The sequence below is a fragment of the Dendrobates tinctorius genome, unplaced genomic scaffold (genome assembly GCF_039654945.1).
Source record: "Dendrobates tinctorius isolate UK_male_01 unplaced genomic scaffold, ASM3965494v1 ptg000070l, whole genome shotgun sequence".
Classification (NCBI taxonomy): Eukaryota; Metazoa; Chordata; class Amphibia; order Anura; family Dendrobatidae; genus Dendrobates; species Dendrobates tinctorius.
In genome coordinates, this window is record NW_027361738.1 from 63,214,924 (window position 1) to 63,233,910 (window position 18,987).

The 18,987-nt window shown below is 46.2% G+C and overlaps 1 protein-coding gene across 1 annotated transcript in view; it reads left to right on the forward strand.

Moving 5' to 3' along the window:
- The first annotated feature begins 1,385 nt into the window (after positions 1 to 1,385).
- MASTL (microtubule associated serine/threonine kinase like) overlaps positions 1,386 to 18,987 on the forward strand; it is a 33,877-nt gene continuing 16,275 nt past the window's right edge. The window contains exons 1-8 of the mRNA XM_073581743.1: positions 1,386 to 1,721; positions 8,500 to 8,637; positions 9,237 to 9,376; positions 11,063 to 11,151; positions 11,728 to 11,834; positions 14,475 to 14,616; positions 15,264 to 15,436; positions 16,404 to 17,576. Of these exons, the coding sequence (XP_073437844.1) occupies positions 1,533 to 1,721; positions 8,500 to 8,637; positions 9,237 to 9,376; positions 11,063 to 11,151; positions 11,728 to 11,834; positions 14,475 to 14,616; positions 15,264 to 15,436; positions 16,404 to 17,576 (2,151 nt within the window). The 5' untranslated portion in view covers positions 1,386 to 1,532. The remainder of the gene's footprint in view (positions 1,722 to 8,499; positions 8,638 to 9,236; positions 9,377 to 11,062; positions 11,152 to 11,727; positions 11,835 to 14,474; positions 14,617 to 15,263; positions 15,437 to 16,403; positions 17,577 to 18,987) is intronic.

Consider the following 18,987-nt stretch of genomic DNA (forward strand, 5'->3'; position numbering starts at 1 on the left):
AAATTTTTTGCAAAAAAAAGTTAAATGTTAATTTTTTCCTTCCACATTGCTTTAGTTCCTGTGAAGCACTTAAAGGGTTAATAAACTTCTTGAATGTGGTTTTGAGCACCTTGAGGGGTCTAGTGTTTAGAATGGTGCCACTTTTGGGTATTTTCTGTCATGTACACCCCTCAAAATGACTTTAAATATGATGTGGTCCCTAAAAAAAATGGTTTTGTAAATTTTGTTGTAAAAATGAGAAATCGCTGGTCAACTTTTAACCCTTATAACTTCCTAACAAAAAAAAATTGCTTCCAAAATTGTGCTGATGTAAAGTAGACATGTGGGAAATGTTATTTATTAAGAAATTTGTGTGACACATCTCTCTGATTTGAGGGCATAAAAATTTAAAGTTTTAAAATTGCAAAATTTTCAAAATTTTCGCCATATTTCCGTTTTTTTCATAAATAAACACAAGACTTATCGAAGAAATTTTACCACTAACATGAAGTACAATATGTCACGAAAAAACAATCTTAGAATCAGCGGGATCCATTAAAGCGTTCCAGAGTTATAACCTCATAAATGGACAGTGGTCAGAATTGTAAAAATTGGCCCGGTCATTAAGCTGCAAACTGGCTCTGTCGCTAAGGGGTTAAAAACCTTTTTTGTTTACTTCTTACTTGCTTCAATAGTCTCCATGGGACACTAGAAGCTGCAGATGTCCGATCGCCTCTACGTAGCAGATATGCTCATTTGCTATGAGAGCCGACCAACAGGCAGCGCTCATAGCGATCCAGTAATCACAACCACAGGGCTCTTCTCCTGACCCCGGATTGTCACGCCAACCCATCGGCAACCCGTGGCCATGTGACACGGGCACCGATGGGAGGAGGTAATGACTAGATTCCTGCGCCTGCATGTCAGAGTTTGACCGTGGTGTTTAACATGTTAACAGCTGCCGGTGAATCTCGATTCCACCCATGGCTGTTATGGGCACGTGTCAGCTGTCATGTCCCTGGGGAGGAGTGCAATGACGGACAATGACAGTCATTTGACTTTAAGGGGTTAATATTGATATATTATAATTATATTATTATTAAGTCTACTGACATCCCCCTATATAAGATGAGCCCCCCACGTGCAGCACTATGTCATCCCCCCCATGGGGCCCAATCAGACCCCACAAGTGTGTATTAACCCTCCCGCCCAAAGCTCCCAGATCACACAAACATTACCCCACCCCAATCCCACAGCACACAACAGCCGGCATCAGGTGGCTGAGACAAGCGTCTGGCTACTTGGCTACTTCCTGCCTTTTCTAAGTCAGAACACGCCCCCCGGTATGACACGCCCCCGGAAATGACATCATTCCTGAAAGCTTCCCATGCATTCTAGCGTCTGCCGTCCGTATAGGCCAGTCTGGACACAATGCTCCAACGCTATTGGTGAGGAGGATTAGTGACGTGGGTGGAGGCGTGTCTCCAGTTTAAACTGTAGCTGCGCCTGGTCCCGTGTGTGGGCGGCACATAGAGCTGCAGGCGGCGGGGAACATGGGGGTGGTGGGAACCCCGGAGACTGCGGACAAGGGAGAACCGTCCGTGTGCGGGGAGAAGAGGTTCACGGTGCCGCAGCCGCCGTCCATCGAGGACTTCTCCATAGTGAAGCCCATCAGCCGCGGGGCTTTCGGGAAGGTTTATCTGGCTCGTAAGAAAATCAACAACAAGCTGTTCGCAGTGAAGGTGAGAGACGCGAGTACAGCGAGCGGCGGGGCATGCTGGGACTTGCAGTGCACGGGGGAAGCTTGTGCCATGGCTGCTCCCAGCATGCCTTGCAGTGGCCCTATGGGTTGTCAGCTATGCTGGGAGTTGTAGTTGTGCCACAGCTTGCATGGGATGATGAAATTCTTTTATCGCCTGGCCCCAGAAGTGTGACCTCTGATGATGAACACTGGGTCCGGGTTCCCACATTTAAAGGGTTAGTGCAAAAGTTTGTCAGTGTCTCCAACCCATCAGATAGGGGATGATTTGCAGTTGTGGGGCCGACAGCCCCCCCCCCCCCCCGTGATCCCAAGGAAGGGACCCTGTCTGAATGGAGCGTGGGTGACATGATCGGTCACTGCTCTGTCCATTGTGTATGGGACGGTCAGGCGCAGCGCTCTACTATGTCCCATAGACCATGGAGCGTGGGTGACATGATCGGTCACTGCTCTGTCCATTGTGTATGGGACGGTCAGGCGCAGCGCTCTACTATGTCCCATAGACCATGGAGCGTGGGTGACATGATCGGTCTCTGCTCTGTCCATTGTGTATGGGACGGTCAGGCGCAGCGCTCTACTATGTCCCATAGACCATGGAGCGTGGGTGACATGATCGGTCTCTGCTCTGTCCATTGTGTATGGGACGGTCAGGCGCAGCGCTCTACTATGTCCTATAGACCATGGAGCGTGGGTGCACATGATCGGTCTCTGCTCTGTCCATTGTGTATGGGACGGTCAGGCGCAGCGCTCTACTATGTCCCATAGACCATGGAGCGTGGGTGACATGATCGGTCTCTGCTCTGTCCATTGTGTATGGGACGGTCAGGCGCAGCGCTCTACTATGTCCTATAGACCATGGAGCGTGGGTGCACATGATCGGTCTCTGCTCTGTCCATTGTGTATGGGACGGTCAGGCGCAGCGCTCTACTATGTCCCATAGACCATGGAGCGTGGGTGACATGATCGGTCACTGCTCTGTCCATTGTGTATGGGACGGTCAGGCGCAGCGCTCTACTATGTCCCATGGAGCGTGGGTGACATGATCGGTCACTGCTCTGTCCATTGTGTATGGGACGGTCAGGCGCAGCGCTCTACTATGTCCCATAGACCATGGAGCGTGGGTGCACATGATCGGTCTCTGCTCTGTCCATTGTGTATGGGACGGTCAGGCGCAGCGCTCTACTATGTCCCATAGACCATGGAGCGTGGGTGACATGATCGGTCACTGCTCTGTCCATTGTGTATGGGACGGTCAGGCGCAGCGCTCTACTATGTCCCATAGACCATGGAGCGTGGGTGACATGATCGGTCTCTGCTCTGTCCATTGTGTATGGGACGGTCAGGCGCAGCGCTCTACTATGTCCCATAGACCATGGAGCGTGGGTGACATGATCGGTCTCTGCTCTGTCCATTGTGTATGAGACGGTCAGGCGCAGCGCTCTACTATGTCCCATAGACCATGGAGCGTGGGTGACATGATCGGTCTCTGCTCTGTCCATTGTGTATGGGACGGTCAGGCGCAGCGCTCTACTATATCCCATAGACCATGGAGCGTGGGTGACATGATCGGTCTCTGCTCTGTCCATTGTGTATGGGACGGTCAGGCGCAGCGCTCTACTATGTCCCATAGACCATGGAGCGTGGGTGACATGATGGGTCACTGCTCTGTCCATTGTGTATGGGACGGTCAGGCGCAGCGCTCTACTATGTCCCATAGACAATGAGTGGAGCGGATCCTGAGCACATGCAATACAGGGTTTTTCAAGATGAGGGGGATCAGCGAGTTACCCCCCCAATCATTGCAAATTTGGGAAACCCCTGTAAATGGAGGTGGTCTCACATGTGCAATACCACTCTTCAAAGCATAAGATCTCAGGCGTCTGTAGCCATCAGAGGGGGTCAGGCACCCGCCACCCCCACGGATCAGCTGTTATCAGCGGCTGTAAATACTTCTCAGCTCCTTTATGGACCCTGAAACTGAAAGGGTCTTGCACTTTCTTCAGGTGATCATTGGGGACCCGGAGATCCAACCCTTGTGCCCATGATGTCATACATAGCTATAAGGCATCATGATGGGAATACCCCTTTAAAGGCACTGACTGGTTTAAAGGGGTGTACAACAATTATCCTCTGTCCAATGGATATGTGATAACTGTTTGATCACCTGTACACTGCTCCTATACTACTGCTGTCTGATCATGTGGGGGTCTATGCCCCCCGTGTTTTCAGGGCGATGTTTTGCATCACTAGTCTCTGTATGAATATGTGCAACGCACAAGATGGGACAATTGCGCTAAATTCAGACTTTACTGTAGGTCCAGTGTGGCCGCCTCCATGTAACCCCTGTTACTGTAAGTCCCCTACAAGTTACCAGTTGTCACCAATGCATTTTGGATGAGTGAACTTACAAGGTGTTATCTGAGCATGCTCTGGTGCTAACAGAGTGTCTTCGCCGTGCTTGATAAATATGTTTGAGTCCCCGCGACTGTCAGAAAAGCCGAGAGACATGCAGCCGTGGGGACTGGAACATAGCATTAGCGCACGCCGGAGATAATAACACCCGAGCGTGCTCATCACTTAGGCATTGTGCTGGACACAATGGCGTCCTTATTGTAGTCAGATAATCCTGTCTGTGGCCTCTCTGGTTGCTCTCCTATCACAGTGGCTGGGATAAAGCACAAGGGCTCGTTCCAGAAAAACTTATCTAAGGCAAAAGTTCAGATTAGATTTGGTTTAAAAAAAAAAAAAATGGTGACAATGAGGCGGATTTGTACGTGTATATATAGTATCCACGCAAGCAGCGTATGTCCAGGAGGTGTCCCTTTGGGATTCTCTTTTAGGGTATGTGCACACATCGCGTTTCTGCCACAACAGGAATGCAGCGTTTTATTGTATCCAGCAAAGTGAATGAGATTTCTGAAATAAGCGGTAACAGAAGGAAATCAACTCGTCAGAAGAACGCCGCCGCCCTGGACGAGAGCAAAGCAACCCGGGATGAAAAGGATCGATCCGGCTCCTACGGAGATGAAAGGTCCAACTTTTATTAGAGGCTCATAATATTGTGATGGCATCTAAGGAGCGTCCATAAGAAATGGAGCAGTGTGTGCTGCGGGGTTACGGAGCCGCACCAGAAACGCGTCGGTGATACGTCTTATGGATGCAGCCATGAGATTATCATCAACTGATACAAGTTCCGCATATTATCTCCATCCTGGATTTCTTAAAGGGGTTGTCGACTACTTGTACAACCCCTTCTCGCCGCTCATGTTTAGCGCCTGGCTCACGTGTTAGAACCGCACGCATGCGTTCAGGGGTTGTCTGGCCAAGTGTGTGCAGTCACTCTGCGAGTGCCGGCTTGTGATTCCCCATATCGTGCACACTGCGCCGTGAGGATTCACCAATGCGAGCGCTGGGAACGGCGATCACGTAACTGCAAGTCCGCGACTTGCCACAATCCGACTAGACTTTTTCCGTCCTCGCTCGATATAGCTGCATTGAGCCAGGGCACATCTAGTCAGATTTTTCAGATTCACTTTTAATTGGAGAAATAAAACCGTTTTGTTACAGTGGGAGTCACTGGCTGAACGCTCATTAGTGGAATACATGAAAGAATATTCATAGAATTTTTTTCCCCATGTACAAGCTCTATCTGTGGTTTGTTTTTCAGAATGAGAATACATACCCATTAAAGGGAATCTGTCTGTAAGGTTTTGCTATGTAATCTGAGAGCAGCATGGTGTCGGGGCAGAGACCATGATTCCAGCGATGTATTACTTACTGGACTGTGATTGTATCACAACTGCTGCACCCAGTAAACTGATAAATCTGTGGAATCAGCGTCTCTGTCCCTACATCATGCTGCTACTGAAAGCAAATATGTTCCAAACCCTCTTTCAATTCTTAACATTGAGCCTTTCTTCCCTGTGTTCTTCTCCTGGTGTTTGCAGGACAGTCCTGTACTGAGCCGCAGAGAACCACGGGGCAGATCCTTATGCAATTTGCAGCGGATCCAGGTGAAGCAACAAAACAAAAAGTGTGCCTGACCTGGAAATCATGCAAAACTCTGATAAGTCGCATTAAAACCAGGGCTGTGGAGTTGGAGTCGTGGAGTCGGAGCTAATTTTGTTGGAGTTGGTATAAAATGGACCGACTCCGACTCCTAAAATATATAATAAATTGGGTACTGTAGTTCAATGCAGAATATGCTGAATATTGTTTCATAGGAATTTGGGAAAGTTATGAAATGTCCTATAAATGGCTGTTCTATTCCTGATCTAAGGCTACATTCACACACAGCGTTTTCCCTGCGTTTTTTGAGGATACGTTTTTGAATCGCAAAAGCAGATCAGCTTTTTAAAAAACTGCATCACCTGAAAGGTTTTTGACCTCATAGATAATGTGTTCAATAGCAAAAGCAGATTAGAAATCTGCTCTATCTATCCATTTATCCATATCTGTCTCCATATCTTATCTGTACCAAAAAGAATGAAAGCCAGGTAGCACACAGACTAAAGCCCCCATTACACACTGCGAAATCGCTAGCAATATCGCTGTAAAGTCACCGATTTGGTGACGTTGCAGTGATATTGCTAGCGATATCGCTACATGTGATACTTACCTCCGACCGCCTCCCCCACTGGTCATGCGAGATCGTCCTGGACCATTTCTCGTCGTCCGCTTCCTGCTGGGCTTTCTGCTGTGACGACGAGCGATGCGTGGACGCAGGCGGGAGGACGTCAGGATCGCCGCGTCTGACAGGTAAGTAGTGACCCCCGACCCCTGCGATGTCGCTGGTGAGATCTGCCTGTGAGGCAGCTCACTAGCAACCACTTAGCGATGTACCAGCCATCCATATCGTTGTCGGGATCGCTGGTGCATCGCTAAGTGTAACGGTACCCTAACACTCTTTTTTTTTTTTTTTTTTTTTTTTTTTTTTTTAGCACCAGTCAGGTACACCTCATAGCTGCCCAAAAGGACGCCCAGGACAGGCATTGCTCGTCTTCAGTAACACATCAATTGATAGTTGGAATAAATAGACAGCATTCACCACATCTTAAGGTGCAGGCTTTATTTTCAAGTGTAGGGGTGTGCAGTATAAGGTTCTGCAGCAGCTGAGGTGTGCAGCATGAGATTCTGTGGAACAGAATGAGGTTCTGCCCCCCCCCCTAGTTTTGATCCTGGCTAAAACCGTTTCTTATAGATATGGCGAACCCTCAGGTAACCCTAAATGAAGGTCAATGGACACAGGTGGCTGAATTGAAGGAATTGCTTAATCACCTATTTACCGTGACTAAAAAATTACAAGCTGAGGATTTAACTCCTGGCATTTTCATAAGCGAGTGGAAGAACTTGCTATTTTGCCTGTCCCAAAGAGGAGGTTTAATCGCAGATGGCATTTCTGCTTCAATGAAACGGAGAGAGACACAGCTATTGGAAAATAAAAATTTTCTGGCAGCTGTTTCTGTGGACCCAAGTCATCGTATACTGCTTGATGATCAACAGCTTACTAAAGGAAAAGAAGCTCTGACTGAGGTAGCAGTTAGGATGAGTGACCTTCAGGAGGACTGCCGGGCGCAAGAGGACTCGGGTCCTGACAGTGCTACTGCTGCCATATCTTCATCCTCATCAGATGAGTTTGACTTTGACAAGTATTTGGATGACATGGAGCAGGCAAAGCGTTGCCGCAAGGAAAAAGATTTCACTCCGTCTCCTATAGCAGCAGATTGACCATATTTCACCAAAATGTTTCACTTGCTCTCAAAGAAAAAGAAAAATTCAACCGTTCATCAAAACTGACTGTGCATGAGGCAATTCCTTTATACCCGGAAATTGTTAGAGATGTTCCCATGTGGTTACGGCTTTACCTCCAACCCAAGTTAGTGTAGAGAGGTTGTTCTCTGGTCAGATTTGAGGTCATCTATGAAGGAGGATCTGATGGAGGCAATTCTATTTCTTAGAACAAATTCATAGACTGCACAAATGTTGTTTAGGCTGTGTGCCCACGATGCGTTTTGTTAAACGTTTCCGCAGCGTTTTAGCCGGATCAGACGCTGCAGAAACGCTTAAAAGATGCATCCAATTAATTAGCATGCGATTTTGGCTTTTTGTGCCAATGCATGCGTTTTTAACCGCTCAGGAATCGCTTAGCAGCTAAAAACGCAGCATGCTCATTAATTCCCGCATTGCTCAGCGTTTATAGCCATCCTCAATGTTCCCAGAAATCGCGTGGCAAAAAACGCGCGGAAAAAGACGCGCGATTTCTGGGAAGGGGGATCCTTTTCCTGAGCGTTTAAAAACGCTAGCGTGGGCACATAGCCTTAGTATGTTTTTGTTGAAAACTGTTTTTTGCCACTTACATAGTTTATTACATAGTGATATATGTAATCGATATTAGTGTATTACATATTTACAATTATTAGTTTTTTGTGTTCTAAAGTTGTATTCCAATAAATATATATTATGTTCTATCTAAATGTCTCGATTATTGTATCATCAAAATGATTTAATGTCTGATGTTCACATTGTACTACAATAAATTTTTCACTTAAATATAAGCAATATATGTGGGAGTCGGAGTTGGAGTCGTGGAGTCAGTCGCAGGTTTGGCTTACCGACTCCACAGCCATGATTAAAACATTTGCTGTTTGCAGTGTCGGCTGCAGGGCGGCGCTCTAGGACCCAGAGCCACTGTGAGAAAAGCTGGAAATGGATCTAATATATTTCTTATTTAATAATGTGTATTCTTTTTTTCTTTTTGCTAGGTGGTAAAGAAGGCAGATATGATTAATAAGAACATGGTGCATCAGGTTCAGGCGGAGAGGGACGCTCTTGCCTTAAGTAAAAGTCCTTTTATTGTACATTTATATTACTCCCTGCAGTCGGCCAACAATATATACCTGGTAAGTGCCCAGAAGCCTCACGGCTCCCATTGTTTGATCCCTTATCTCCTCTACAAGCCATGTACATAAAGTGTTTGCTCTATGAATACAAAGCTTAGTGGAAGGAAAAATCCTCATCACATATTGAAATGTTATTGCTGGTTCAGCCATTTCGTCTTTCGAGTCGGTGGCAAGCGATCCAGTGGCCAGGACCGTAATCTGTGGTTTTTGGACAGCAACACTGAGAACAGTCCGCCTGCCTCTGTCGCGCGGCGGCTCTGCCTCTGTCGCGCAACATCACACTGCAAAAATGTTGTTGCACCAGTCTCGTTAAACAAAACGAGCTGCAGAGGCAGAGGGCGATTCTCCGGGCTCGTGCGCCTGGATGCTGAAATTGATTCCATGCTTCCTCTGCAATTTTTACACATGCCATACAAATGAATGGACAGAGCCACATAGAGCGGCCATATCTTTATTCCACGCAGAATACAACATCTATGCATGGCCCATAATTATAGGGAATACGACAACCCCTTCACCCCAGACTAAAAAGTTTTGATTGTTTTTTTGATACGTACCATCATGAATCCGTGACTGATACCAGCAGTGTCTTCTACCAGATAATGGAGTATCTCATTGGAGGAGACGTGAAGTCGCTCTTGCACATCTACGGTTACTTTGATGAGGATATGGCGGTGAAGTATATATCGGAGGTTGCTGTGGCCCTGGACTACTTACACAGACATGGAATAATTCACAGGTAACGACCATTATTTCAGTTTGGTAACATAATGATCGCTGGGGGGGGTCTGACTACTGAGACTCCCACCAGTCCTTAGAGCGGGGGCTCTGAGGAGTCGTGTCTGAATAGAGCGTGTGCTCCTCCACTTTATTAATTCTTCATGAAGCAACTTTTCTCCGGCTTTCCTGCAGAGTAAATGTAGCAGAGCTGAGCACGTTCGACCTCCCTTCAGATGGGGCTCTGCAGAGCTCTGATCTCTGGATTGGTGAGGCCCCCGTACTCGGACCCCCAACAATCAATAAGCGTTTCTCCATGCTTTGATAAGGAATAACTTTTGTACTTGATACAATTGATCAATCAGAAAATTGTTTTTTCTTTAAGAAAGCAACCATGGCTAAATCTGTAACAATGCCTTTAAGCATTTCTTGAGACCTGTCCATTCAGCAATACTTGCAGTTGTCTATGTTGCAAATCACGTACCGTGCTCATGTCCTGTCCGGAATAATGGGACCCCTGCATGGTACTCGCTGCGTTTTAGAAAGGGTACTACTAAGGCAATGTGACCAGCCGGTGTGCAGTTGCATCTTTGTGTTTGGATGACCCCTTTACGTTGCACCTTGGTGACCCGTTGCTAGTCTCCTCCGTCCCTTGCACTATTTACCCCTCTGTGCCGTGACATTCAGGTGACTGCAAAACCAATCTCTGGATGCATCGCCGGTGCGGATCCTGCTGTCCTTCAGAGATGTCATGTCTGTGCTTCGGGAATGGAGGAGGCGTCAGAGGGTGATTGGAGTGAATTTGTCAAGGTGGTTGGTACAGAAACTATTCTTTACATATCGGGCAACAATTCAGGTACCTTAAAAGGAACCTGTCATGTCCAGAAAAAAAAAAAGACAATTTGCCTGTATGTATAGGGGTAGTCTATATGTAAATCACATTAAAATCCTTTCTAGAGCAGCGGCTGCAGGGAAAAATTGACCTTTTATCCTCCCTGCAGCCACTTGCTTACAGTCATCGAGATGGTGCAAGGAGCTGTTTAAGTAATCACTTGCTATTCTGTGAGCGCAGCTGCAATCACTCCCTACACATTAATTGACAACGTGCAGTGAGAGGTGACTAATGTACGCTCGGCTTAGCTCAGCATGCAGGGCTTTCAGTAGGGATAGCGGAGTAAGCTGCTGCAGATTGCGGCAGCCTATCCTCACTAGGGGACAAAATGATCATGCGGTTCAACACATCAGAAACTTATCTCATGTCCTGAGGGCCCCGCTCCTTACTCATTACATGGTTGGTGGTTTGGCCTTAAAGGGTTATTCCACTTACATGCTATCTATATAGGTGGGATAGTATCAGATCAGTGGTGGACTAACACCAGGCAGCCTCCGATCAGCTGTTCGACCGCTAAACATTTGACGTATCTGCGCTGCTTTGCGCCGGCCTTGCAGCCAGCCCCTGCCGGAACGGATCATTAGGGCTGCCAAGAGCGGGACCGCTCTCAAAAGCAAGTCATCCATAACATTGTAATGGAGCGACCCTTTTTAAGATTTTCCCTTCTATACTGTGATCAGATGGCACAAGGCAGTTTTTGCAGTTTTTCTATAGAACGTTGGGTTTCTTCTGTGTAATCTCTGCACAAGTTTTCTCCCTGTTCACATTATAATCCATGTTATTATGAGCAATTATTGTATTTGTTTTTTTACGCAGGGACCTTAAACCGGATAACATGCTGATTTCTAACGAGGGTCACATTAAGCTCACAGACTTTGGACTCTCTAAAGTCACTCTAAAGAGAGGTAAGTCTCCGCGTGCCGCCTTACCTCGTATTAGAGCGTCATGGCAGTGACTGCAATTTACAAAGCTAGTGCTCATGCATACGTCCGGGCAAGGACTGGCCTCGGATCTCCGGACCCAAGTGTCACAGCCTCCGATCTGGAGAACCCCGATCAGTCTGTGCATTACAGTCCGTGCTTGGACAGCTGCATGAGTCCTTAAATTGCAAATGCCGTGACCCCCTTATAAACCTCATATTATCTGTTCCCTGTTATCAGCTTGGAAACCCTAAAAGCATGATCTGTTGGGGGCAGTGAAAACGGGGTTTAGCAAACACTGACCTAGTAGTTTCAGTGCTTTTCAGTCTCCATTCGTAGCCCTCCAGGGTCAGGTATCGGGAGGACCGGCACAGGGATTACTGTGTCTGGACGTTACCAGTGTGCACGGCTTGACGCCTGGTTACACAGATGTCGTTATTGCATCAGATTGTGAGACAACATTTTGCTAAGGAACACAGCATTTGTATATATAGATTTTGTAGTGTTGGTTTTTATTTTAGATGCATTTTATTCAATTTTTTTTTTTTTTATTATTCTCAGAAATTAATATGATTGATATTCTTACAACACCGTCAATGGCCAAACCCAAGGAAGACTACTTCCGAACTCCGGGACAGGTTCTTTCTCTGATAAGCTCGTTGGGATTTGTAAGTACTTACACAAATGACATTTCTGTGACTAAATAGAAGAAAATGGTCAGTTATGATCAAAAAATTTTCTCTTCTCCGAAGAGGTGATCTCTTAAGGTACTGTCACACTTAGCGATGCACCAGCGATCCCGACCAGCGATATGACGCGGTCAGGATCGCTGGTACATCGCTAAGTGGTCGCTAGTGAGCTGCCACATAGGCAGATCTCACCAGCGACATAGCAGGGGTCAGGGTCGCTACTTACCTGTCACACCAGGCGATCCTGCGTCCTCCCGCCCGGCTCCACGCGTCGCTCGTCGTCACAGCAGGAAGCGCCGCAGGAAGCTGACGACGAGAAACGGTCCAGGACGTTCTCGCGCGATCAGCGATAACCAGCGGGGGAGCCGGTCGTAGGTAAGTGTCAGACATAGCGATATCGCTAGCAATATCGCTATAACGTCACTAGTTATAGCGATATTGCTAGCGATATCTCTTAGTGTGACAGGCCCTTTACTGATCGCTGAGGTCGGACTATTGGAAGCCCCCACTGAATGAAGATCCACAAAAAGAAAACGGCAAAAAATCTGTGTGAACAAGCCCTTAGCCTTTATCGTACGGCCTGTAGGCAAAGCTTTACTGTTATCTCACTTCGCAGTGATAACTTTTATCTCTTTGGTTATGGCCAGTGGTTATCACGTAGGATCAGACTACACAGGTTTTGTTTGCAGTATGTACAATGGTTTGCGAAAAAGTATTCACCCTCTCCTTGGCTTTTTACCTATTTTGCTACATTACAATCTGTGTTTTAAATATTTTTGTGATCCGATTTGTGTGTGATCTATGTGATCCATCAGCACTAAATGGTCTAAGTTGGTGAAGTGAGAAAGATAGAAAAATATAAATATTTTATGTACTTTGCCTTATCTGAAAGGCCACAGAGGCAGCAACCCCAATAACAAGAGGCACCACTAACCAAACGCCTTGAAGTAAGAGATGCACCAGCGATCCGACCCGGTCAGGATCGCTGGTGCATCGCTAAATGATCGCTAGTGAGCTGTCACACAGGCAGATCTCACAGCAATGCAGCAGCGACGCAGCGCACGATACTCACCTTTCACACACAGCGATGCTGACGTCCTCCCGCCCGTGTCGCTCGGCGGCGCCAGCAGGAAGCCGACGACGAGAAATGGAGCCGCGCGATCAGCGACAGACAGCGGGGGAGCCGATTGGAGGTAAGTATCACACATAGCGATATCGATAGCGATATCGTCACAAAATCGGTGACGTTATAGCGATATCGCTATGTGTAAAACCCCCTTAACCAAACACCATGAAGTAAGAGGCATCACTAACCAAACACTATGAAGACCAGGGAAATCTCCAAACAAGTCAGGGACAAAGTTGTTGAGAGGTACAAGTCAGGGTTGGGTTATAGAAAAATATCCCAATCTCTGATGATCCACCGGAGCGCCATCAAATCCATTATCTAATATAAAGAACATGGCACCACAACAAACCTGCCAAGAGAGGGCCGCCCACCAAAACTCTCAGCCCAGGCAAGGAGGACATTAATCAGAGAGGCAGCACATAGACCAGAGAGAACCCTGAAGGAGCTGTAGACTTCCCAAGCAGAGACTGGAGTATCTATCTATACCACCATACTCCATTGATGTGGACTTTATGGAAGAGTGGGCAGAACAAAAGCTTTTACTTACACACCAAAATTGTAAAGCTTGTTTTGAGATTGTCAGAACATTTTTGGGCGACTCTGTATGGAGGTAGGTGCTGTCAGATAGGACCAAAATTTTAAGTTTTTGGCCACCGAGGTAAACACTATGTATGGCACCGAACCAACACATCACTTTACCGAAGAACACCATCCCCACAGTGAAATATGATGGCAGCAGCATGCTGTGGGGATGTTTTTTGTCAGTAGGGACTCAGAATGGTTTGAGTCAAGGGGAAGATGGATGGTGCGAAATACAGGGATATTCTTGGCAAAACCTGTTTGTCAGTGATTTGAGACTGTGACTGAGGTTCACCTTCTCAACGTCTTGTGACCCAAAGCATACTGCTAAAGCAACACTCGAGTGGTTTATGGGGAAACGTGTAAATGTTTTGGAGTGGCCTAGTCAAAACCCAGACCTTACTCCAATTGAGAATCTGTGGTCAGACTTGAAGTTTGCTGTTCACCAGAGGAAACCATCTAACCTGAAGGAGCTGGAGCAGTTTTGCCTTAAGGAATGGGCAAAAATCCCAGTGGCAAGCTCATAGAGACTTATCCAAAGTGACTTGCAGCTGTAATTGCCACAAAAGGAGGCTCTACAAAGTACTGACTTTAGGGGGAGAATTGTTATGTACACTGAAGTTTTCAGTTATTTTGTTCTATTTGTTGTTTGCTTCACAATAAAAAGAAAACCAAATGTTCACAGTTATAGGTACGTTATTTACAGGAAAAATGCCAAGGGGGGGGGGAGACTACTTTTGCAAGCCACTTGTAATTATGTAGACACCATAATCTGCATTGACGCCAAGCTAAATTATTTTCAATGACAACTATTTTTTGCTTAGGTGCATTGGAGTATATCCCATCTTGCTGCCCTCTTTGTGTCAATATTTTTATTTTTTTTTTAACTTTTCTTGTTTCCTTTGTAATAGAATACTCCAGTCCGCAGTAAGGTGAAAGGACCGGCTCCCTCCGTCACCCCAGTGTTTAGTGAGGTGTCTCAGAATAACTCTACCCCTCTTTTAACGAGAAATAAAGAACATTTGGGGAAAGCCGGAAAGCTCTTGATATCATGTAAGTGGTTTGTGATGGACGTTTCCAGTGGATCTCGGTGCTCCTTGTTTCTGATGGTCACACGCTTCAGCACATCTGTGGCCGTTACATGGGCTATTCGTGTATTTTCTGCAATTTTCTATCCATTCTGCTATTTTTTTTGCAGCGTAAATCCATGATCCATACACTGAGGCAATAGAGAGCTTGTTTTGCCATTGTGCTTATATGCAGCAGCCCAGCTGAATATGATGAAATGCAGTGTAAAGCATGGCAAAAGATCAGCCTGTGACAATACTTCCGGTGCATCTAGTCTTTTTGGGACCCACTTTGTATCGTCAATTATTTCCTATGGAGTTGGAAGTAACGGTTTTTTAAAGAGTGGAAAAAAATATCTTAAATGGTCATTCCTATCGATGATAGACTGCTGGGACCGCAATAAAGGAAGCTCTGAAATGCCTTTTCGGAATAGCGTGGTGGTCACTCGCGTTCATCAATACTTCATTCATTCTCTCTGGAGAAAGCAAAGTGTAGCGTGCCGTCGCTCCATTTCATCAGTGGGGGTCCCAGTATTCAGCCCCTCACCAATCTGAAAGTTGTCGCCTATCCTTTTGAGGATTCCTGTGAGTCTTTTGGTTAAATTATTTATTTATTTTTTTTTCTTTTTTCAGGTCCCGAGGTAAACACATCTAGCCCCAGCATGCCAGTGAAATGTCTGACGCCCAACCTGCTGAAGTTAAGGGCACGGGTTGGAACGTCCAGCACCAGCAGCCAGTCCCGGTTATGCTTATCAAGTGTGGAGTCTGATTATTGCAGCAGCCCGAAATGGGAGAATGGAAACCAGGTTTGGATTATGCTTTACTTAGATCTTTTTTTGTTTTTTTTGCAGAGGAGTATTCTTTTCTTATACCGTGACGACCGATCCCTACCATATGCCATCATGTTATAATCACTGGAGGTCTGACCTCTCTGGGATGCACAAGCTGATGACCAGAAATGCAGCTGCCTTGTTTTTCTTTCCCATTTTGGTAAATGACAGCATCTTGCCGTCACATAAAGGGGTTGTCAAGGGTGGTAGATGTCCATGGTAAGGGACTCTGAAGTGCAGCTCTGAAGCTGGCTGAATTCAGTACCCCTGCTCTCCTCCGATGCTACACAGGCTACATTTTTGGGTCAGTGGCTCAGCCAAACTGCGCTCATTAGGAGCACATGGATTCATGGGAGGCTGAACAAAGTGGTACTGCTAAGACTAAAATCTGAGAAAACCCCTTTAATGAAAGCTGAGGGTCTGACCTCTCTAAGACCTATCCACTAATCTTGAAATGGACAGAGCCCTGTTTCAATTGTTTTTTTCTGCACCTTGAAGCTCTTGGGCCACATACAAAAAAACTGAGCTGGATCAGTGCTGCGACCACCTTCGTTGTTTGGATCAGGGGGGTCCTAGACGTCAAAGCCCAAGTGATCACTTGGTAGCAATGTGCCATGACTAAGTGGAAAGTTCTTGTAAAAAAGACAACTTTGCAATTTACCTCTTAATTTACGTCTCGTCACTTAGAGCCCGGCCACCACTGCAGTCTTATCGGCCCGTGGCCATTCTTCTAGGCTAGGAGCTTGTGCTTGCTCTGATTTTGGCAGAACGCTAGATCCGGCCAACTTCACTACCTAGAAGAAGAAAGACTGGACGACTTCTTTTAAAATAAATACATTTTGGCTCCAATTACCAGTTTTTATTCAATTTGTTTTTGTGCCCGTCGCAGCATTAATGTTCATGATCTGATTTTTTTTTTTTTTCCCTGTCTGTTTTGCGCTAGGATTTCGAGGCTCCGCGCTTTCTCTGCTCCAGCCGTCTAAAGAATAGTTTGTCTGATAAGTCGGTGAGCAAACATTCCATAGGAAAAGTTTCAAAGTGCATGAAGGACCTGGAGTCGGCCATCTCCCCTATTGTTAATCACAGAAATAGCAAAAAATCGGACATCAAGAATATTAATGACCTGGAGGACACTCCCATTGCTGGCCTCAACGCAAAAGGCTTAATAAGGAAATGTCTGTATGACCCGAACACAGAGGAAGAAAAGGAGAACTTGCGTGCGGACGGACAGGTGAAAGAGTTGCCCAGATCTCCAGAATCTCCTCCTTGGTTAGCGAGTTCTTCTTTGGATCCCCTAAAGAACAATGAAGATGTCATTGCTGATCGAGTTGGAGTCAAAAGAAACTTTTCGCTTGTTGAAACGAGCCCCAAGGAACAACTTATGGAAAAGAAAACCAATTCCCAGTATGAACGGGCCTACAAACTCTCCGGGGTTCAGGACAACCCAACTTCAGGTCTGACTATGGAGATTACATCATTGATTCTTGGTGACCTCAATAAAAACAAGGAAAAGGATGATGATGATGATGATGAACTCATAAATACTTTTGTCCCTGCTCCAGCTACTCCAGAGAAGCTCAGCTCGGGGAATACGGTTGCCAAAAACTTATTGTGTGAGTTGAATGAGAATTGTGAGCAGAAGAGTGATACCTGGAAACCAAGTCCAGAGACAGAGTTGGAACCCTTGGCCAATATGTCTCTTACAGAGCAACCACTGGAGAAAGCGCTGTCCGACGTCGATAAAAGCATGAAAGAACTGTCTTTTGAATCCGAGAATGATGCGAACGCCAGTTGCTCTTTTCAGGAAGCCGGTGCAACCTGGACATCAAAAAATGAGGAACGAGGGGAGGGCAGGGCTTTAGAGCTTGGTTTATCAGGACTTGTCAATATTTCTTTGGCATCTCCTGCCACAACGCGGACGTTAAATAAGAGTAAAAGAAGAACTGTGGTGGCTTTCAGGAGCTACAACAGTCCTATAAATGGGTCAAACCTCTCCGAGCCTTCTCGGATAAGTATTGGATCTGTGGACAAAATACGCTTCTCGTTGGGTTACACAGGATCTTATCCGATGGCGGCTACTCCTGCCCAAAAGGACAGAACGCATAAGAACTCCCAGGTATAACCGGCTGCGCTTCATGTATACCGTTAGGGTCCCATTACATTTAGCAATGAACCAGTGTTCCCGACAACGATACGACCTGGTCAGGATCGCTGGTGCGTCGCTAAATGGTTGCTAGTGAGCTGCCAGCCAAATTGGCAGATCTCTCCAGCGACGCAGCAGCGATACAGTGATCCGTCGGGGGTCGCTGTTACCTGTCACACCACAGCGATTCTGACGACTTCCGCATCCATGAAGTTCTGTGTCGCCAACGACGTCATTAGGCGGCGCCGAACACAGCGATGCATGCTGGCCAGTGGGACGGCAACGACGAAGAAATGGCCCAGGCCATTCAAGCACGGTCAGCGATATCCAGCGGGGGCGTCGCAGGTACGTGTCACACAAAGCGAGATCGCTGTTGCATCACAAAATCGGTGACACTTTAGCGATCTCGCTATGTGAGAAAGGCCCTTTAGACTAATGGTTCAATAGTCTGCACCAAAGAAATCATCAAAGTATACAGGCCATGATGTCTGAAGCCAGGGTTTACGATGGACTTAAAGGGAACTTGTTGGTCGATTCATGCTCCCCAAATGTCGGGTAGTATGGGCCGAAGTAGTTGCCTTCCTTTCTCTACCACTTGTGATGGTTGCTGAAGGCCCCCATAACTAACGTCGTGATTTTTTTATATTTCCTCTACACGTTTTTCCTCTAAAAACGCATCATTTTACTGTCCCTGTAAAGTGAGTGAGATTTCTGAAATATCATGCCCACGTTGCTTATTTTTGTTGCAGATTTGAAGCCTCTTCAGAGCTGCAGAATGTCGCTTCTTTTGCAGCGGTTTAACCCCTTTTCCTGCCAATAGACAGTTTGGTTTTTTTTAATTCTGAGAAGTCTGCATCTAATAATGTGTGCACATACCCGAAGTCTTCCTGTGAAGCCCAGCTCTTCATAGGAGAACTTCAATTACACTTTGTACTGGAATACTATAGATTGCCAGTTCACAACCTCTGGGGAAAAAAAATTAAGATTTAAGAAAAAATGTGTAACTAAAAGAAAATCCTACCCTCCTCTCTTTAGTTAAAAAAAAAATAATCACACATTTGGTATTATAGTGTCTGTAAATGTCCATGTTATCAGAATACAAAATGATTTAAAGAGGATTTGACAGCAGGATGTACGCCTATTAACGAGTTAGAGCTGCGTTTGTTATGTAAGGCTGATTTCTAGCATCCCCAATGTTTGGGTAGAATTAGCGGCACAATCATGAAATCTGCGTTTTGATCTTTTGATGCTGCATATTCTAATTGCTGTGACTAGTCAGATAGGTGGGCACTTGGAGCTGGTGCAGCCCACCCGGCCAATATCGCGCTGACAGAGCTGTGGTTGTCTCCCTACATCACACATGTGCAGTTACAGCCGTGACTTC